General features: G+C 38.9%; 1 protein-coding gene across 7 annotated transcripts in view; it reads left to right on the top strand.

Moving 5' to 3' along the window:
* MASTL (microtubule associated serine/threonine kinase like) overlaps window positions 1-16,642 on the top strand; it is a 30,130-nt gene extending 13,488 nt beyond the window's left edge. For 2 of the 7 annotated variants that reach the window (XM_043479909.1, XM_043479914.1), the window contains 5 exons: window positions 254-1,399; window positions 2,463-2,604; window positions 5,962-6,075; window positions 6,179-6,280; window positions 9,029-10,194. In XM_043479909.1, the coding sequence (XP_043335844.1) occupies window positions 254-1,399; window positions 2,463-2,604; window positions 5,962-6,075; window positions 6,179-6,280; window positions 9,029-9,186 (1,662 nt within the window). In that variant the 3' untranslated portion in view covers window positions 9,187-10,194. Of the gene's footprint in view, window positions 1-253; window positions 1,434-2,462; window positions 2,605-5,961; window positions 6,076-6,178; window positions 6,281-9,028; window positions 10,195-16,478 lie in introns of those variants that run through there. The other 5 variants (XM_043479911.1, XM_043479910.1, XR_006271649.1 and 2 more) reach the window with 5 other exon arrangements.
* Window positions 16,643-18,270: the final 1,628 nt, after the last annotated feature.

The raw sequence follows: 18,270 nt of genomic DNA, 5'->3' as shown, positions 1-18,270 counted from the left end.
TTTTTAAAGCTATTAAAGCTGAGAGGAACTAAAAATATGATAGCCTTTCCTATATAGAATGTGGGTAAAATGTTAGGTTAGAATTCTGTTAATACCCAAAGAAAAAAATCCTTCCACTTGATAAAATTAAATTGAACTCTATTTGCTCTTTAGTCTCAGTAATATGATTTTCTTCATTACAGTGACTAAGTCCTAATCACTAGGCCACCAAGGACGTCCCCTAATTTTTTAAGTGTTTTTTCCTCCCTCTTAGGAAAGTGACGATGCAGCAGGCTCCACAATGATGAGTTGGAATACAGTTGAAAAGCCTTTATGCACAAAATCTGTAGATGCCATGGAGACCAAAAGTTTCAATGAAAGGGATCTTGAGTTAGCTCTTTCTCCCATTCACGGCAGCAGTGTCGTTCCTGCCACTGGAAACTCTTACGTTAACCATGCTAAAAAATGTTCTTCAGGGGAAGTTTCTTGGGAAGCAAGACAACTAGATGTAAATAGTATCAATGTGACTGCTGACAAAAACCAGTCTGGTCTCCATGAATCAAAACAGTGGGCTGTGGATTCTGGTGGGATGACTGAAGAGCACCTTGGGAAAAGAAGTTGTAAAAGAATTTTCGAATTAGTTGACTCCAGTCCTCGTCAGGGAATTATACCAAATAAAAAAAGTTGCTTTGAGTATGAGTGTATTAATGAAATGACAGATTGTTATGCAAATCAAAGGACAGGCCTGACAGTTGAAGTCCAGGACCTTAAGCTGTTGGTATACAGAGATCAGCAAAATGACTGTGTGAATAAAGAGAATGTGGGCAATTCTTTTATTGATAAACACCAAACCCCAGAAAAATCATCTGTCCCAATGATAGAAAAAAACCTTATGTGTGAGCTGGATGACGATTGTGACAAGAATAGTAAGAAGGACTACTTAAGTTCTAGTTTCCTATGTTCTGATGGTGATAGAACTCCTAAAAGTATTCACATGGACTCTGATTCATCTTTTCCTGGAATTTCCATCATGGAAAGTCCGTTAGGAGGGCAGTCTTTAGATCCAGATAAAAACATCAAAGAATCCTCTTTGGAAGAGTCAAATATTGAAGACCTACTTGCTGTATCACCCAGCTGCCAAGAAAGTACCTTGCCAAAAGGTGTTGAGTGTCCTACCATCCAAGACAGCAACCAAAAAATGTTGGCTCCTTCTTCAGAGGTCTTAAAACCATTAACCTCTAAAAGAAATGCTGTGGCATTTCGGAGTTTTAACAGTCACATTAATGCTTCCAATAGCTCCGAACCTTCTAAGAAGAGCGTCACTTCTTTAGATGTGATGGATATTTCGTGTGCCTATAGTGGGTCATATCCCACGGCTATCACCCCTACTCAGAAAGAAAGATCCTACATGCCATATCAGGTATGTTATCACTGGATACTCCATGCTGTATCAGGTATGTTATCACTTGCTAATGTGTGGTCCTTTAGATTTTAGAAAAATAAACTATGAAGGCCAGACATTTGCCTATCAGCTGGACTATATAATATTAATCAAATGGTTTTGTTCTGCTTACTGGAAATCTGTGGCTTTGTGGAGGTTTTAGTATAGAAAGGTGAAGCGGGTAGCAGTGTTTATCATTTTTAATTCCAGTGCCTCCTTCATTTGTATTGTCCTGCATACTTTCACATATTTATATGTCACATGTTTACATATTTACAATCACATTTTCACTTGATCACAGTAATTCTGAGATACAAAATTAAAATCCATCTACTTTACTGCCTTCTAAGGACACATTTAGATGATCTCTTTTCTTTGTAGAAAAGAGTTGAAAAATCAAATAAAATCTTTTTTTTTTGTCCCTAAACCGTTATCTTTTGAAACCCAAAGTTTCTTTTTTTGTCTCCTTTGGAGAGACATAGTAATATAGAAAGTGCACACCTGTAAGGTTACAAGACTTTAGTTTTCTATTTAGAGCTTAGTGAGGGACTTAGAAATTGTTACCTTCGAAGCCTGTGTCTGCCACCTGTCCTGCTGGTCCAACTGAGTCCTTGTGAGACAACAAAATATCTTAAAAACATAAATGCCAGTTGGCACCAAAGGTTATTTGCATATAGTTCAAACTTATGCATTGTCCTAATAATTCAGTCATTTTTCAGCTGTAGCCTCCCTCCAGGACACTTTGTAAGCTTGTATTGATCCATCCTATCAATAAATTTTTCTCATGGATTTTTTTCATTGTTTCTTGCATATCCAGATCTTATTGAAATAACTGGTGTTAGCTAAGCAATTGAATTGCATTAATATCATTAGGATTTTTTAAGTAAGACTTTTCATAATTAGTTCTGAGACCATTTCCAAAGCTGATCAAGGATTTCACTATTTTCCACGCCCAGCAGCCTAGCTTTTCTTTGGTGTAAGCATTTCTGTTCACTGTGAAAGGAATGAAGATATTTATTGTGCCTTAAACTCTTGAAATTAGCAGACCCCAAATCAGGTCAAATCAGAAACTCCATACCGAACTCCAAAGAGTGTGAGAAGAGGGGCAGCCCCAGTGGACGACGGTCGAATCCTGGGGACACCGGACTACCTCGCGCCAGAGCTGCTGTTAGCCAGGGCCCATGGTAAGGCGCACACATCTTGAGTTTTTCAAGTATCTATCATTATCGTTTCTTTTGAGATAAAGTGTGTTAAATTTCTTTACCTAAGGTAAAACTAGATGAGATGGTGCAGTACTCTTTTTCTCACATACATGGCGTTTATTATAGTAAATAAAGACACGTGGCCATTCATCCTCAGCCTGCTTGTTCAGTCTCAGTGATCCAGAGAAGCCCCACCTTCCACTCCCTCCACTGTCTTTGTTCTAAATGTCTTCCCAGGTCTATTCTTGTCTGGTTTCGGGAATACAAAGTTAGTCCTGCGCTTCTGTTCAGTCTGCAGATGCCTCTTCCTGTTCAGAGCCTGCACTCACTATACCCTCACCAGAAGGGTCCAGCCAGATAGGAACCATCCCTCAAAAAGCAACACAGAAATAAAAGTTCCTCTGGGCACTTAACTAGTTTTTGGACATTGTCCCTTTTGGACGGCTTTGCTAGCTCATTTCCTATATTATCATTTATACATTTTCTCAAATCAATACAGTATGAATGGAAACCTCAGATGGCAAGGTTTACTTGATAAAATCTTGCCATTCTTTTAGTAGGACATCTATTTATTATAGCTAGCTAGTGATATGTTCTAAAATTTTTATTTCCCATAAAAGTAACTTGACACATAGTTTTTTTTTTGACACATAGTTTTTAAAATAAATAATAGAGAGCAATTTATCATTTTAAAGACAACAATAACAATTCCCTGCTCTCTAACTGCTAAAGGGACTTAGGAACCCCAGCCTGAGTTTCCATAGCATCTTCTTTTAATAGATATGTTTGTTTCAGCTCTCTTATATTGGTAGTAAAATTACCTGAATTGTTGCTCCCAGAGTAGGCTGTTTTCTACTTGGGAAAAGCTCTCTTCTTCATCTTTTGTCTCTTGTGTCAGGCACACTACCTGGTTTCTAGTTCAATAAATAACTTAATAATGAACTTAAAACTTTCAAACAATGTACCTAACTCCTGTTTTCTTACATGCAGGATTTCTGACTTCAGGTGAGTGAATTTCTCCATAAAGGAACATGGCAAAGCACACTTATCTGAATAGTCAAAGTCTAACTAGATCACATTGCATGCAAAATTTTTCCTAATTTCAGCTCACTTATGAAATACAAAATGGGCTTCCCAGGTGGCGCTAGTGGTAAAGAACCCAGCTGCCAGTGCAGGAGACATAAGAGACACAGGTTTGATCCCTGGGTTGGGAAGATCCTCTGGAGAAGGGCCTGACAAACCACTCCAGTGTTCTTGCCTGGAGAATCCCATGAACAGAGGAGCCTGGTGGCCTACAATCCATGGGGTCACAAAGAGTCAGACATGACTGAAGCAGCTTAGCGTGCACACAGCGTGTACATGTTTATCCTTATCCCATGAAATACCAAAATGAACTGTCTTCTGAGCAAGAAGACATCCAGAGAGATTGCTCTTCTCTGTGAAAACAAGTGTCGGCATGTGGAATTTTTTTATTACAACTGAAGAAATAGGCTTGATAAAAATATTAAAATTAATAACTACAAAAGGGCTTGAATTTTCTAAGCCTTCCATTCCATTATTATTAGAAAATAGAGTAATTAGCATACAAATTACAGAAGTGGATTGTAAATTAGAAAGCCAGTTGTGTAAAACAACTCTGTTCTATAGTTCTAGCTATTTATTTTATAATTGATAATATGATTTATCACATTACGTGATCTTTTTAGACTCTGACTCAAATGTATGGGTATGTATGACATATCCATGGAGAAGTCATGTATGTTTCTGACATGAGTACATTTTTGGCTGAGCTGGGGAAAGGGTTCTAATTTCTAATCTAAGTAAATAAATTAAAATGCAGGGTTTTCCTGATTTCCTCTTACTTTCCTATATTTGGTTATCTAATCTGTTGAAATAATTCTTTCTCAGTGCTGCTTAAAAGGCCTACTAATGGAGGTGGTTTGTGTGTTTTTATAGTGATTACAATAGAGATAGAAGCCTGTAGACTGTTTGTACCTTGTGTTCCATAGGAAAAATGGGATCATGTGGCTTGCAGATGGAAAGGTATTCAAAATGCATGCAATTATTTTTTCTAATGGAAGATTCCACAACGCTTTCCTATTGTTTCTTGTTTTGGAGGCTTTTTTGTTTGTTTGTTTTTGTGGTATTTGCTTAACCACAGTAATGAATTTTGTGAAACTGACTTTAAAGAGTTAATTTTCAGACAAATTTAGTTCTAGACTAGAATCACAACTCTAAATTTATATTGAAGTTAATCGTTTTTGGACTGAAATTAACTTTTGCTTAGGAAACATTTTGTTCCTTCATACACATAACTAAGCGAAAGTATAAACCAGATTATAAGGTCTTGTTTAAAATAAACATCTAAAAAAAAAATCTTTGCAGGGAATGCCCTGGTGGTCTAGTGGTTAGGACTTGGTGCTTTCACTGACAAAGCCTGGGTTCAGTCTCTGATTGGGGAACTAAGATCCCACAAGCCTCATGACATAGCCCAAAAAATAAAAATTAAAAAAATCTTTGTATAGAAATGATGCTTTCACTGAAGGTTTTATTTAGAAGTCAGTTTTACCTACTTATTAAGACTTATCTTCTAATTCCCTCCTCAAGCTATAGTCTAAATGTTTTTTTTGTTAAACTAATTTGTTCCCCTCCGTCCTTAAAAAGAGTAAAGCAACATTAAAACACCCTGTAAGTAAGGCTTCCCTAGTCACGAGGTTATCCTCCAGTTAGCATTAATATTACTACCTCATCTCCTTCCTTTGTAAAACAAGTAGATACAGAATCATCCGAATGTTATTATTTCCTGATTTGAAACTGAGGAGTACTCTAATTTTAAAGAATAATTTTTAGATTAAATGCATCCCTTCCTTGTGTTTTAGGATTTAGCATAAAAGTAAGTCTCCAGAATATTGGAAGTAATTAATAAATGGCAAAAGATAACTTTAACTTTTTTTTTTAATAGCCACGTTAATTGTTAATCTAGCCTCTATATTCAGGACTTCCCTGGAAGTCCAGGGGTTAAGACTCTGCACTTCCAAATGCAGGGGGTACAGATTCAATCCTTAGTTGGGGAACTAGGATACTGCATGCCATTTGGTATGGCAAAAAGTTTTTTTAAATAAATAAAAATAATAAAACTGTTATTTTCCAAGAAAATAATTACCACACTGCCTAAAGGAAGGTAATTTGGGGTTTTGTACCTTAAAGAGCCAGAGGAAAACCTTAGGAAGTAAGTCTTTGGGCCTTCATTGTGCCCAGATAAAAACATATTAATGTTTTAGTTGATCAAACATTTGTAGAAAATGCTTGCAAGTTCAGCTGCTTCCTCTTAAATTCCAGGTCCTGCAGTAGACTGGTGGGCCCTTGGAGTTTGCTTGTTTGAATTTCTAACAGGAATTCCCCCTTTCAATGATGAAACACCACAGCAAGTATTCCAGAATATTCTGAAAAGAGGTGATTCTTTTTCTCCTATCTATGAAGATAGATTCATTTATCTCATTTATCTCTGCGTATTGTTCTTTTGACCAATGATGAACATGTTAATTTGTATTTGTAGATATCCCTTGGCCTGAAGGTGAAGAAAAGTTATCTGATAATGCTCAAAGTGCTGTGGACATACTCTTAACCATTGATGATACAAAGAGAGCAGGAATGAAAGGTAAGGTTTGGGGTTAGTCACCAAATCTCGGTGACTTTTACCCTTGATTTGCTTCAGGGATGAATGTTAATAATATCAAGTTCTAATATAATACTACTGATAATCTGACAGCTAAACTCAGTTGGTTTTAAACTTTCAGTTTATTTTTGCCCTCTCAGTATTCATTGATATATTTGTCCTTATTCAGAACATTAAAATTCAGTGCAATCAGGTTGCAGTCTTGAATTTTATTACTCTCAAGCAGGTTCTCAAAACAATCTCATCTTGTCAATGTCTTTAAGTTTTTCGGAGCCTGATAAAGTTAACCCTCAACCAATATAGGAAATTCTTTTAGTCAAAACTTCCTGTTTTATGATTTCTTACTGCTTCATTTCTGACATCATTATTGATTGACAAGTATTTTTATGTACTCTGGCTCCTTGTTGCATTATCTTCACAGCTAAGATGCCTCAAAGAAGACAAAATGGGCTCATCGTGACCCATTCAAAGCTTTTTTCCCGTGCTGGAAACTCGAATTAATTTTAAACTCCAATTTTGAAACTCCAGTAAATCTCATTAGCAGTTGCCTTAAAATTCTTTTTGTCACACGGTATAGATAGAGACAGCTAAGCACTTATGTCTCAAAATACACTTCCATGTGAAGTACAGTATATTAAGAAAATGGACTTTAGTCGTATGTCATTTGTATCAACTTCTAGTTTTCCCTCTAATCAGATCAACAAACCCTATAGAGTGACTTCTAGGTGTCAGTGTTGTTATTTGAGGCACTGGAGGTAACCTAGGGATGAACCAGACTAAAACTCCTGTCCTTAACTTCTAGAACTACATTCTAGCGGAAAGACAGGAAGTAGACAGATATAATCATAACACCATCCAGTAGTAACTACACAAAGAGAAAGCACAGAGGGTACAAAGTGAAGGCAAGAGATATATTTTTTAGACTGGATGATCATGAAGATTTCTGAGAAGTGGAATTTGAGCAAAAACCAGTGTAAAGTGAGGATGCAGACATTTGAAAACTTAGCTCTAAAAATTACTTTAAGGGACTTCCCTGGTGGTCCAGTGGTTAACTCCAAGCTTCCACTCTAGGGGCCACGGATTCAATCCCTGGTTGGGGAACTATGATCCTACATGCCACATAGTGTGACCAAAAAATAGTAATAATGAAATTAAAAATTGCTTTAAAGCAACAGTTCTCCTCTGGAATGATTTTGCTCCCCAGAGGACATTTGGTGTTGTCTGGAAACATTTCTGGGTTGTCACAGCAGTTGGGGTCATCTAGTAGGTAGAGGCCACGGGTTCACTCAGCATTCTACCATGCTCAAGACAGTCCCTTATCCCTCAAGACAGAAAATTATCAAATGTCAATCATAACAAAATTTTGAAACCGTTGTTTAGAAAATGGCTGTACTGCACTGTAATTTGCTTAGTACATTCTTACCAGAGTGCAGATACTGTTCATTTGTTCAATGAATAGTTTACCTAGTGAAGCAGACAGGGTTATTCTTCAGTTTAGTTAATCTTAACCTAGATTAGAATTCTTTGCAGATGCAGTTTAAATAAAGAGATACAATGAGAGAATCATGAAACATCATACCACATCCAGATATCCCAGTTCCAGTTACTACTACAAGTAACTCTAAAGTAACCAATGTTCAGTTATTTATTTTTAACAATTGAGACAAATTCTCTAAATGTGAATTACTTTTGCTATTTTATCCTTTTTCCTACCAGTCTTTTAGTTTATGGTAAATCCAACATATACACATACTGTTTTTCCAACCCACTAGCCCCAACACAGAGATACAATTCCCTACTGTCTGCGTAGTCATCTTCTGATATTTTCCTTAAATTTGATTGCTTTTTTGGTTTGCATACTGCCTTAATTGACACTTCATTTTTTTTTTTTTTTTTGCCATCTTTACTGTTGCCTGATGAAGTGAATAGTTGAGGAGAGGGGAGCTATGTCTACCAACTGAATACCTGTGTGACCAAAAAAGCAAATTCTTATTTTAGTCAACAGAAGAAAAATGTAGTGAAGATGTGATTTTGTAAGTGGAAGCCATAGACTCAGATGTAGCCATACTGCTGGGTGGCCGGTGTGTTGTAGAGATGCAAGTTAGTGAAATCAGAGAACTGGGAAGAGAAAGAATGTGTCAGAAGTGTCATCGGTGTGTATGCTGAAATTAGCAGGAAGGATAAGGATGGAGCACAGGACTGGAGGATGAGCTTCCTGCTGAAGTTATGTAGGTGGGCGATGCTGAGCTCCAAGCAGTCAGCAAGGCCTTGAGATAAGAAGTGGGGCATTGATCACTTAAGATCAGTGATGGGGGAACAGTAAGTAGGCCAGGCTCCCTTATCTCATGAAGTCTGGGATTCTTCCTGCAGGTACAGGCAATGAGAAAGATAGGCTCCTGTTAAGGCCAGTCATCATTCACTCTTTGGACTGATTCAGACAAGGCACCTGTCGTACGCCAGGCGGTACGCAGAATAACACAGCGTGTGCTGTTGGGAACTGTGTGGTTGAAGATAGGTTTTTAAAATGTCTGTGAAACGGTCATAGTAAACCAGGGCAAGGTCCCTGTGAAACAGTCTCTCCTCGATGCCTGTAAAATATTGGGTTAGCCAGGAAGTTCATTTGGGTCTTTCATACCATCTGATGGTAAACCCGAATGAACTTTTTGGCCAACCCAATAGTACTTAGTTAATGGTGTCATAATATTGTTTTGTTTGATATTTTTTCCCAAGAGCTGAAACATCATCCTCTCTTCAGTGGTGTGGATTGGGAAAATCTACAGCATCAAAAAATGCCATTCATACCCCAACCAGATGACGAAACAGATACATCTTATTTTGAAGCCAGGAATAATGCTCAGCACCTGACTGTATCTGGATTTAGCCTTTAGCCATCTGTTAAATTTTTCCCTTTAATCTAACCTTGCCTTATAGCATGAGCTAGCATAATTACATACACCTTAGTACTAGATTGATCTAAGCAGGAAAAATCATTATTTTACCTGGATCAGCGAGCTTTTCATGTATGTTATAGCTTCCACAGCATTAAAAAGGCTATCAAGAATGTAATCAGTAATTTATCTTAGTCTCAGAGTTGTAAATAGATCTTCAAAGGTTTTTTCATCTTATTTATTTTGTTATTGCACTTTATAAAAATTAATGCTTCAGTAAAACTATTAGAAACATGACCTCTTTAGAGAAAGAGTAAGCCTCGAGCTTGATTTTCTTTCTCATCTGTTCATATCGGTCGACCATTCATTTGGTGTTAACACAACAAAAACATTATAGTTTTATTTTATTGTAATTTATCTGTACTTTATTGCCTGCAAAAGCTATAGTCTTGAGGGCAATCATGTAAAGCTATCATTGTGACCTCAAAAATGCAACTGGAAAATTCCTTCACTCAGTACTATAACTCCTTTTGGGAATGAGAAATAAAAGGATTAGGGTTTTGCCTCACTTTGCTATGAATACAGTTTTGTTGCATTGGCTGCTTCTGGTGCTTTCTCTACAATACAGATTACTTTAAAATAGTAGTAGAAAGCTTAGGTGAGATATACTGTAGCAATTTTAACAGCTTGTTCAATTTTAACAAAAAACGTGATGGTTTACATTTCTAAATAATTCATTTACAACATATGCAGCATTACCAGAGTAGCCTGATTCTTTTTTAAAAAAATAACTTACTTTTGCTTAATAAATATAATTGTAACATACTTTGATACATTCTCTGTCAACATCACTCTTTTCAATATAGATACACTAAGATTCAGCTTCACAAGTCATATCTTAAATTCACTGAGGTTTTCTGCATACTTACCCACCAAAAGAGAAAAATTCAAATTTAAATGTACCATGTGTAAATTTTCTGTTAATATATTAAATACTGTTGCTCATTTTGCAAAATGGCTTGAGTTTTTTTACTTTCTGCCGGGCCTGCCGGCTAGATGAACAGGTCGAGGATACAATCACCAGAGCACCTGAGAAATAAAAGACTAGGAAAGATGGGGTTGAGAGGGACGGAGTCAGCTTGTGACTGATTCTGACGACTTTATTGAGGGGTAACATACATATATATACTAACAGGATTCACCAAGTTTTAGATCAAAGACTTGCATACGTGCAGAACTGCAGACACTAGTTTTAGCTCAGGAGTTTTATCTTAACTCCAGCAGAGCATAGCACCAGCGTCTTACAATCAGGTAAAGACTACCTAGACATAAGCCATTCACAGGAGCCCGATAATCTTATCAGAGTCAGGAAAATGGGCAAATGGTGGCTGCAGTGATTTCCTTGAGGGAGGTGAGAAAGGCCAATTTGCACTTTAACAAATCAGGGGTGGCGGGACAGAGAGGGACCTTTTGATCTCTCTCAGGGCCGAGAAGGGGCCTGAGCAGTCAGGCCGGCTCCCCGCATCTCCCCCTTTTCTTTTGACTAATGGCCATTATATCTCCCTCGAAGGAAATGGCTGCGTTTGCAAACGGGAAAACATCAGCAATCTTTTATTTATCATCTCAGATATGCATTGACAAATGCAAGGGCCAAAACACAGCAATAACAATATGCATATAATGATGAAAATTATAGATTTCCACCAACCACTATGAAACCAGGCAGATATCTGACTCCAAATGCTGGAGTCAGAAAAATCCATAGCGGCTACTTGTTGTTTCATATCTTCTAAAGCATCAGAAACATTTGAGGAATAATCAGGAATATATACACAACACTCCATTTTTATTAAGGCACATGTTCCCCCTTGAGAGGCTGTTAGAATATCCAGAGCCATACGATTTTGTAGAACGGCTTTTCTCATCTGTTTTTGTTCTCCCACCTTTACCCAAGTTTCAAGGCTAATAGTTCCTTCCTCTGGGAACCAAGGACAAGTTTCCTCCACAAAGACAAGAAATCTTTCTAATTTCTGTTTAGACACAGAAATTCCTCTAGCTTTTAGCATAGTTTTTAACATAGAAACAAAGAACTGTCTACTATTACTTTGCCCCATAATTTTTACTCTCAACTATACCCTCTCCACCCACAGTTTTCCAACGATACCTGAATAGGTGAGGCTTTCTCCCGGGATCACTTTCAATATTTTTGGGTGGCTGTGCTCTGGGGTCCGCCCACGTTCCTCGTTCTGGCGCCACTTGCCGGGCCTGCCGGCTAGATGAACAGGTCAAGGACGCAATCACCAGTGCACCTGAGAAATAAAAGACTAAGAAAGATGGGGTTGAGAGGGACGGAGTCAGCTTGTGACTGATTCTGACGACTTTATTGAGGGGTAACATACATATATATACTAACAGGATTCACCAAATTTTAGATCAAAGACTTGCATACATGCAGAACTGCAGACACTAGTTTTAGCTCAGGAGTTTTATCTTAACTCCAGCAGAGCATGGCACCAGCGTCTTACAATCAGGTAAAGACTACCTAGACATAAGCCATTCACAGGAGCCCGATAATCTTATCAGAGTCAGGAAAATGGGCAAATGGTGGCTGCAGCGATTTCCTTGAGGGAGGTGAGAAAGGCCAATTTGCACTTTAACAAATCAGGGGTGGCGGGACAGAGAGGGACCTTTTGATCTCTCTCAGGGCCGAGAAGGGGCCTGAGCAGTCAGGCCGGCTCCCCGCAACTTTCTGTCAGCATCCTGTTATTAATGTAGTTGACAAAGGTTAAAACTATTTAGAACTGTTGCAGTGAAAGAGACACTGTAATAATCGGTGCCATGTAATTGAATCCATGATTTAACTGTTTTACTGAGCTTGTTCTAGTAATGACTACTCAAGTTTAATCCGCCTAATTGTCACCTTTTCTAACAATAATATGTTCAAAATACAGTTGTTAAAACTTTGTTTAATGTAAATTACATCTTTCCCTTAAATTAGGTAAAAGCTAAGATTATCCTCCCATGGAATTTTTTCCTTTTTTTTTTTTTCTCCCATGGAATTTTCAAGTAGCAGAAAAAATAGTGGTTTTAGAATCAAGCACAAATGGTTTAAACCACTGCTCTTTCACAGTAAAAAACTGTAGGTGGGTTAAACTCTGATCATCTACCTGTGTTATGTAGAAAGGAGCTTCCCAGGACACCATTCTTACCAGGAATTTGAAACATTACTGAAAGATCAGGGGAGATGTGCAGTGAACCTGTTTCCAATGCAGGAGAGGTGCCCGTAAGTGGAAAAGTTAAGAAAAGTTTGCTGTTACAGCCCTAGCAGGTGCAGCAGTGGCCACCTGGAACTCTGCATCCTGTGATGGTGTCTGCTGGGACCAAGTTATTTATTATCTAAACTTAAACCTTTGGGGATTCCCAGTGGCTCAGCGGTAAAGAATCTGCCTGCCATGCAGGAGCTACAGGAGACACAGGTTCTATCCCTGGGTCAGGAAGATCCCCTGGAGAAGGGCATGGCATCCCACTCCAGTATTCTTGTCTGGAGAATCCCATGGACAGAGGATACTGGTGGGATACAGTCCATGGGGTCGCAAAGAGTCAGACATGACTGAAGTGACTTAGCACACACGCAAACCTTTAAGACACCTGTCAAGATGTTCTGGGTTCAGATACTCATTAAGAAAAAATTTGAGACAGAACAAGAATGAAAAAAAAATGGAAGTGTTTTGGCAACTGTGTGGATGTGTGTGTCTTTAAAGAACACAGATGGCTCTGCCATTAGAAATCTGTGCATCCATTACTATGTATAATTTTTATTAATTAAAAATAATTTTCTCTCCAATTCCACTAATTGTTAAACAAATACAGAAAATGCATTTACTTTGGTGTACCTTTGTCAGAATCAAATAACACGAAGTACATAAATAGCAAGTACGGATTCAAATAACACGTTAAGTACATTAAATGGTGTTTAATAAATGATCGCTATGGCCCTAAGTACCCTACTACTCAGAATATTTGTCTTAATTTGGGGTTTGGGAAATAGTCGCTGTATAAAAACTCTGCTATTATTCTCCAAAACATCTTGAAGACCATTTTCAGGTCTGATCACTCTTATTTGTCAGGAAGAACCACCTTATTTTTAACCAGTTAGAAACAGACTCAGAGTCCAAAAGACTGTGCAAATATTTACCGTTTCCACCTGGCCACCTTTCAGTTAATACCATGCCAGCCGTGTGTGGGTCATTCTTCTAACTGTGGAAAGTGGATGGGTCAGGGCAACGTTTAAAGGAGGGAGACTGAACAGAAGGCTATTGGACCAGCCCATCTGGATTCAAGACAATTTTAGAGGTAGAACCAACAGGACTTACTGATGGATGGGATGAGAAGGGTGAAAGAATAGGAGTTCTGAGCTTGTTTGTTACACAGCAGCATTGTAATCGATACCTTTCTTGTACATACCAAGTTATATAACACAGTGACATTTCAGACACTGGAAAAAACATACTGCAAGCATCCAAAGAGAAAGAAAAAAGACTGATAAGAGATAATAAAAGATACATATATTGGTCTCTGCCTCTTATTCCCAGCACAGAGTTCCTAAAACCTTTTAATCTCCCAAGTGATAAGAGTACCAGGAGCATTTTTTTTGTTGTACTCAATTGATCTTTGGCCCAGATTCCTCACCCAGGGCTCCTAGATCCCCTGGGATTTCCTGGGTGATAGCAGTGCCTTTTGTTCTAATGAAGTGACTCTGGGTGGGCTTCCAAATAGGGGGAGCAGAGGGTGGGGGGAGGGTGGTCACCAGAAAGACCCAGCCATGATTAGAAGCTTGGAATTTTCTGGGACTTCCCTGGAAGTCCAGTGGTTAAGAGCTTCCACTGCAGAGGGCAAGGTTTTGATCCTTGGTTGGGGAACTAAGATACTGCACACAGAGCAGCCCTCTGAACCCTGTACTTGGGGGATTCTGATAGACAGGGAGGCCTGGCATGCTGCAGTTCATGGCGTCACAAAGAGTCGGACACGACTGAGGACTGAACTGAACTGATGGAGGCTTAGTCACATAGGCAATATCAAACATTAACTCCATTTCCTTTCTCTAGAGAACGTAATTTTCTGCCCCACCCTGCATTTTCATTGATGAACACAAGGAGGCACTGGGAGAATGGTGCCCCTAGAGAGAAGCATAGAAGCTCCACACCACTTCCTGCATCCCTTCCATCTACAGAGTTCATCTGTATCTTTTACCACATCCTTCGGAAACAAAGTGATAAACAGTAAACTACACATGAGCTGGGACTGCAAAGGGAGGGGAAAAAAATGAAATCTTCCATTTTCAGTAGGTGGAAGTAAACAGATAATTCCCCAAACAGAAGTATCAAAAAGTAGCAGTTCACACATTTAGAACCTTGGAGCTAAGTTCCAAACAGCCAGAAGTGCTGAAAGTAGCTGTCTCCAGAGCAGAAAATCAATGACACTTTTTAAGGGAAGGAACAGTAACCAGAGGATAATGAAAAGACTAGCTCTTGTTAAAATGGAAAAAAAAAAAAAAACTGGTACATTTGCACCAACATTACCAGTGTCTATCTCTGCAAAATGGATTTGGATTTTTATGTAATATAGTGAAATAATAACCCAATTATTGATACAATATGTTGATACATAAGATCTATAGAAAAACTCAAATGAAACTTTTTGGCCAACCCAGTATTACTATCATTGTGGTAGCTATCAGTTTAAAAGCATTTACTATATCCCAAACTATATCTTATCTATGTACTTTATACATACATTAACCCTATGAGATATTTTCATCCTTAGTATAGCTAAGGAAGCTGAAACACAAGGTAAGGGACTTTCCATGACTGCGCAGAATTTGAACCCAGACAGTCTGGCTTCAGGGCCTGCGCTCAGTCCTGACAATCCAAGTCATTTACACTAGTCAGGACTCTGGTTCCAAGTATCAGAAACCTAACTTAAACTGTCTTAAGTAAGAAGGCAAATTTATTAACCCATGTAAACATAGGGATAGGGTTTTCAGAGTTAACTGGATTAAAGGACTTGAACTCAATGTTTTCTGACTCTTGTCTTAAGTTCCTAGGTCTAGATGTTAGCTTATTTAGGCCTTATTTAAATAAGGCTTATTTAGATGTTGGTTATTTAAGGCTCCTCCAAGTGGCAAGATATACATCTGCAGGATTTCTCAGTTATAACCTTACAGGCTGTAACTTAGAGAGAAAGAGAATGCAACAATGAGACAACCACTACACACCTATCAGAACGGCTAAAATCCAAAACACCAACGCCCAGTGCTGGCAAAGATGTAGAGCAACAGGAACTCCCACTCACTACTGGTGGGAAGGCAAAAATAGTACAGCCACTTTGGAAGACAGTAAAGTGAAAGTCACTCAGTCATTTTGCAACCCCAGGGACTGTAGCCGCCGGGCTCCTCTGTTCATGGAATTTTCCAGGCAAGAATACTGGAGTGGGTGGCCATTTCCTACTCCATTTGGAAGACAGTTTGACGGTTTCTTACAAAATTAAGGGTAACCACCATGCAATCCAGCAATGCTCTTTAGTATTTACCCAAGTGAGTTGAAAACTTATGAGCACACAAAAACCTACTCAGAGATGTTGACAGCAGCTTTATTCATTATTATTACAATTTGGAAGCAACCAAGATGTCCTTCAGTATGTGAATAAATAAACTGGTACATCCAGACAAATGGAATATTAATCAGTGCTAAAAAGAGATGAATTACCTAAATCAGAAGTCAGCAAACTACAGCCTATGGGACAAATAGGGCCCCCTACTTGTTTTGTAAATAAAATTTTATTGAAACACAGCCATAAAAACAAAAAGAAATGAGCTATGAAGCTATGATATTACATTGAAGGAAATGTAGATTGCAAAGTGAAAGAAGCCAATCTGAAAGGGCTACATACTGTTATGATTCAAACTATGTAAGATTCTGGAAAAGACTTTCTCTCCAAACTCTGGAGAGAAGAAAGAAATAGATGTGGAGAATAACTCTTATTGCTTCACTGATAGTCATATGCCCCTCCCTGGGATTGTCACTGTGGTCAAGAGGAGAATGAGATAGACATGGGCCAGATCTGAGTGACATGCCCATTACTGTGGCTTGGGGTGGGGCAGAATTACAGGGAGGAAGAGGAGAGTGATGTTTTATCAGCAGGGGGAATTGGTGCTGGGCAGAAAAAAACAACAGTGGCTACACCTCACCTGTATTATGGATATATTTAAAAGTTCTTTGTTTCTTTTGAAAAAGGAAAAGAACACTTACCATTTTTCGGCTTGAAAAATGTGGTTCCATGACCCAGCAATCCCACTTCTGGGCATACACACTGAGGAAACCAGATCTGAAAGAGACACGTGCACCCCAATGTTCATCGCAGCACTGTTTATAATAGCCAGGACATGGAAGCAACCTAGATGCCCATCAGCAGATGAATGGATAAGGAAGCTATGGTACATATACACCATGGAATATTACTCAGCCATTAAAAAGAATTCATTTGAATCAGTTCTAATGAGATGGATGAAACTGGAGCCCATTATACAGAGTGAAGTAAGCCAGAAAGATAAAGACCAATACAGTATACTAACACATATATATGGAATTTAGAAACATGGTAACGATAACCCTATATGCAAAACCAAAAAAGAGACACAGAAGTACAGAACAGACTTTTGAACTCTGTGGGAGAAGGTGAGGGTGGGATGTTTCGAAAGAACAGCATGTATATTATCTAGGGTGAAACAGATCACCAGCCCAGGTGGGATGCATGAGACAAGTGCTCAGGCCTGGTGCACTGGGAAGACCCAGAGGAATCGGGTGGAGAGGGAGGTGGGAGGGGGGATCGGGATCGGGAATACGTGTAAATCTATGGCTGATTCATATCAATGTATGACAAAACCCACTGGAAAAAAAATAAATAAATAAAGGAGAAATAAAAAAAAAAAAAGAAAAATGTGGTTCCATTGGAAAGGAGAATTAATGGAGAGAAAGAGAAGGTCAGGGTGAAAACAAGAGAACACAAGAGCTAAGAAGGGGAAAAGAAAATGAGGAGAATTTAGGACAGCATATTAAAGGCCAAACGACATGGCCTTTCCCATGTATGGGCAAAACTTATAAAATTAGTATCTTTATAAAGTAGAACAATTTTATTCTTTAAATAATATTCTTACAGACAAAGATATGAGACCCAGATCTAGCCAAGAAGATGGTGAAGGGATATCCTGTGAGACTCCCAGGAAAGTTACCATTTCTTTGCCTGCCTGTAGACATTGAAATTAAAAGACACTTACTCCTTGGAAGGAAAGTTATGACCAATCTAGATAGCATATTAAGAAGCAGAGACATTACTTTGCCAACAAAGGTCCGAGTAGTCAAGGCTATGGTATTTCCAGTGGTCATGTATGGATGTGAGAGTTGGACTGTGAAGAAAGCTGAACGCTGAAAAATTGATGCTTTTCAACTGTGGTGTTGGAGAAGACTCTTGAGAGTCCCTTGGACTGCAAGATCTAACCAGTCCATCCTAAAGGAGATCAGTCCTGGGTGTTCATTGGAAGGACTGATGCTGAAGCTGAAACTCCAATACTTTGGGCACTTCATGCGAAGAGTTGACTCATTGGAAAAGACCCTGATGCTGGGAGGGATTGGGGGAAGGAAGAGAAGGGGACAACAGAGGATGAGCCGGCTGGATGGCATCACCGACTTGATGGACATGAGTTTGAGTAAACTCCGGGCGTTCGTGATGGACAGGGAGGCCTGCCATTCATGGGGTCTCAAAGAGTTGGACACAACTGAGTGACTGAACTGACTGACTGACTGTAGACATTGGACCGACATGTACAGCAGTCATTTGGCAAACACAAAGAGAAGGCCCATGCCCTAATGATGACAGGACAGAAACACAGACGGAACCTGTGTCCCTAAGGGCACTGCAGGAGCACGTCACTAGCCCTGGACTTCCTACCTCTGGACTTCTTGTAGATAAGGAAAACAACTCAAGCTGCTGCAGTTAGGTTCCTATTACAGGCAACAGAACCCTTATATC

This window comes from Cervus canadensis, chromosome 10 (genome assembly GCF_019320065.1).
Source record: "Cervus canadensis isolate Bull #8, Minnesota chromosome 10, ASM1932006v1, whole genome shotgun sequence".
NCBI classification, from domain to species: Eukaryota; Metazoa; Chordata; class Mammalia; order Artiodactyla; family Cervidae; genus Cervus; species Cervus canadensis.
This window is presented reverse-complemented; position numbering and strand designations above follow the sequence as displayed.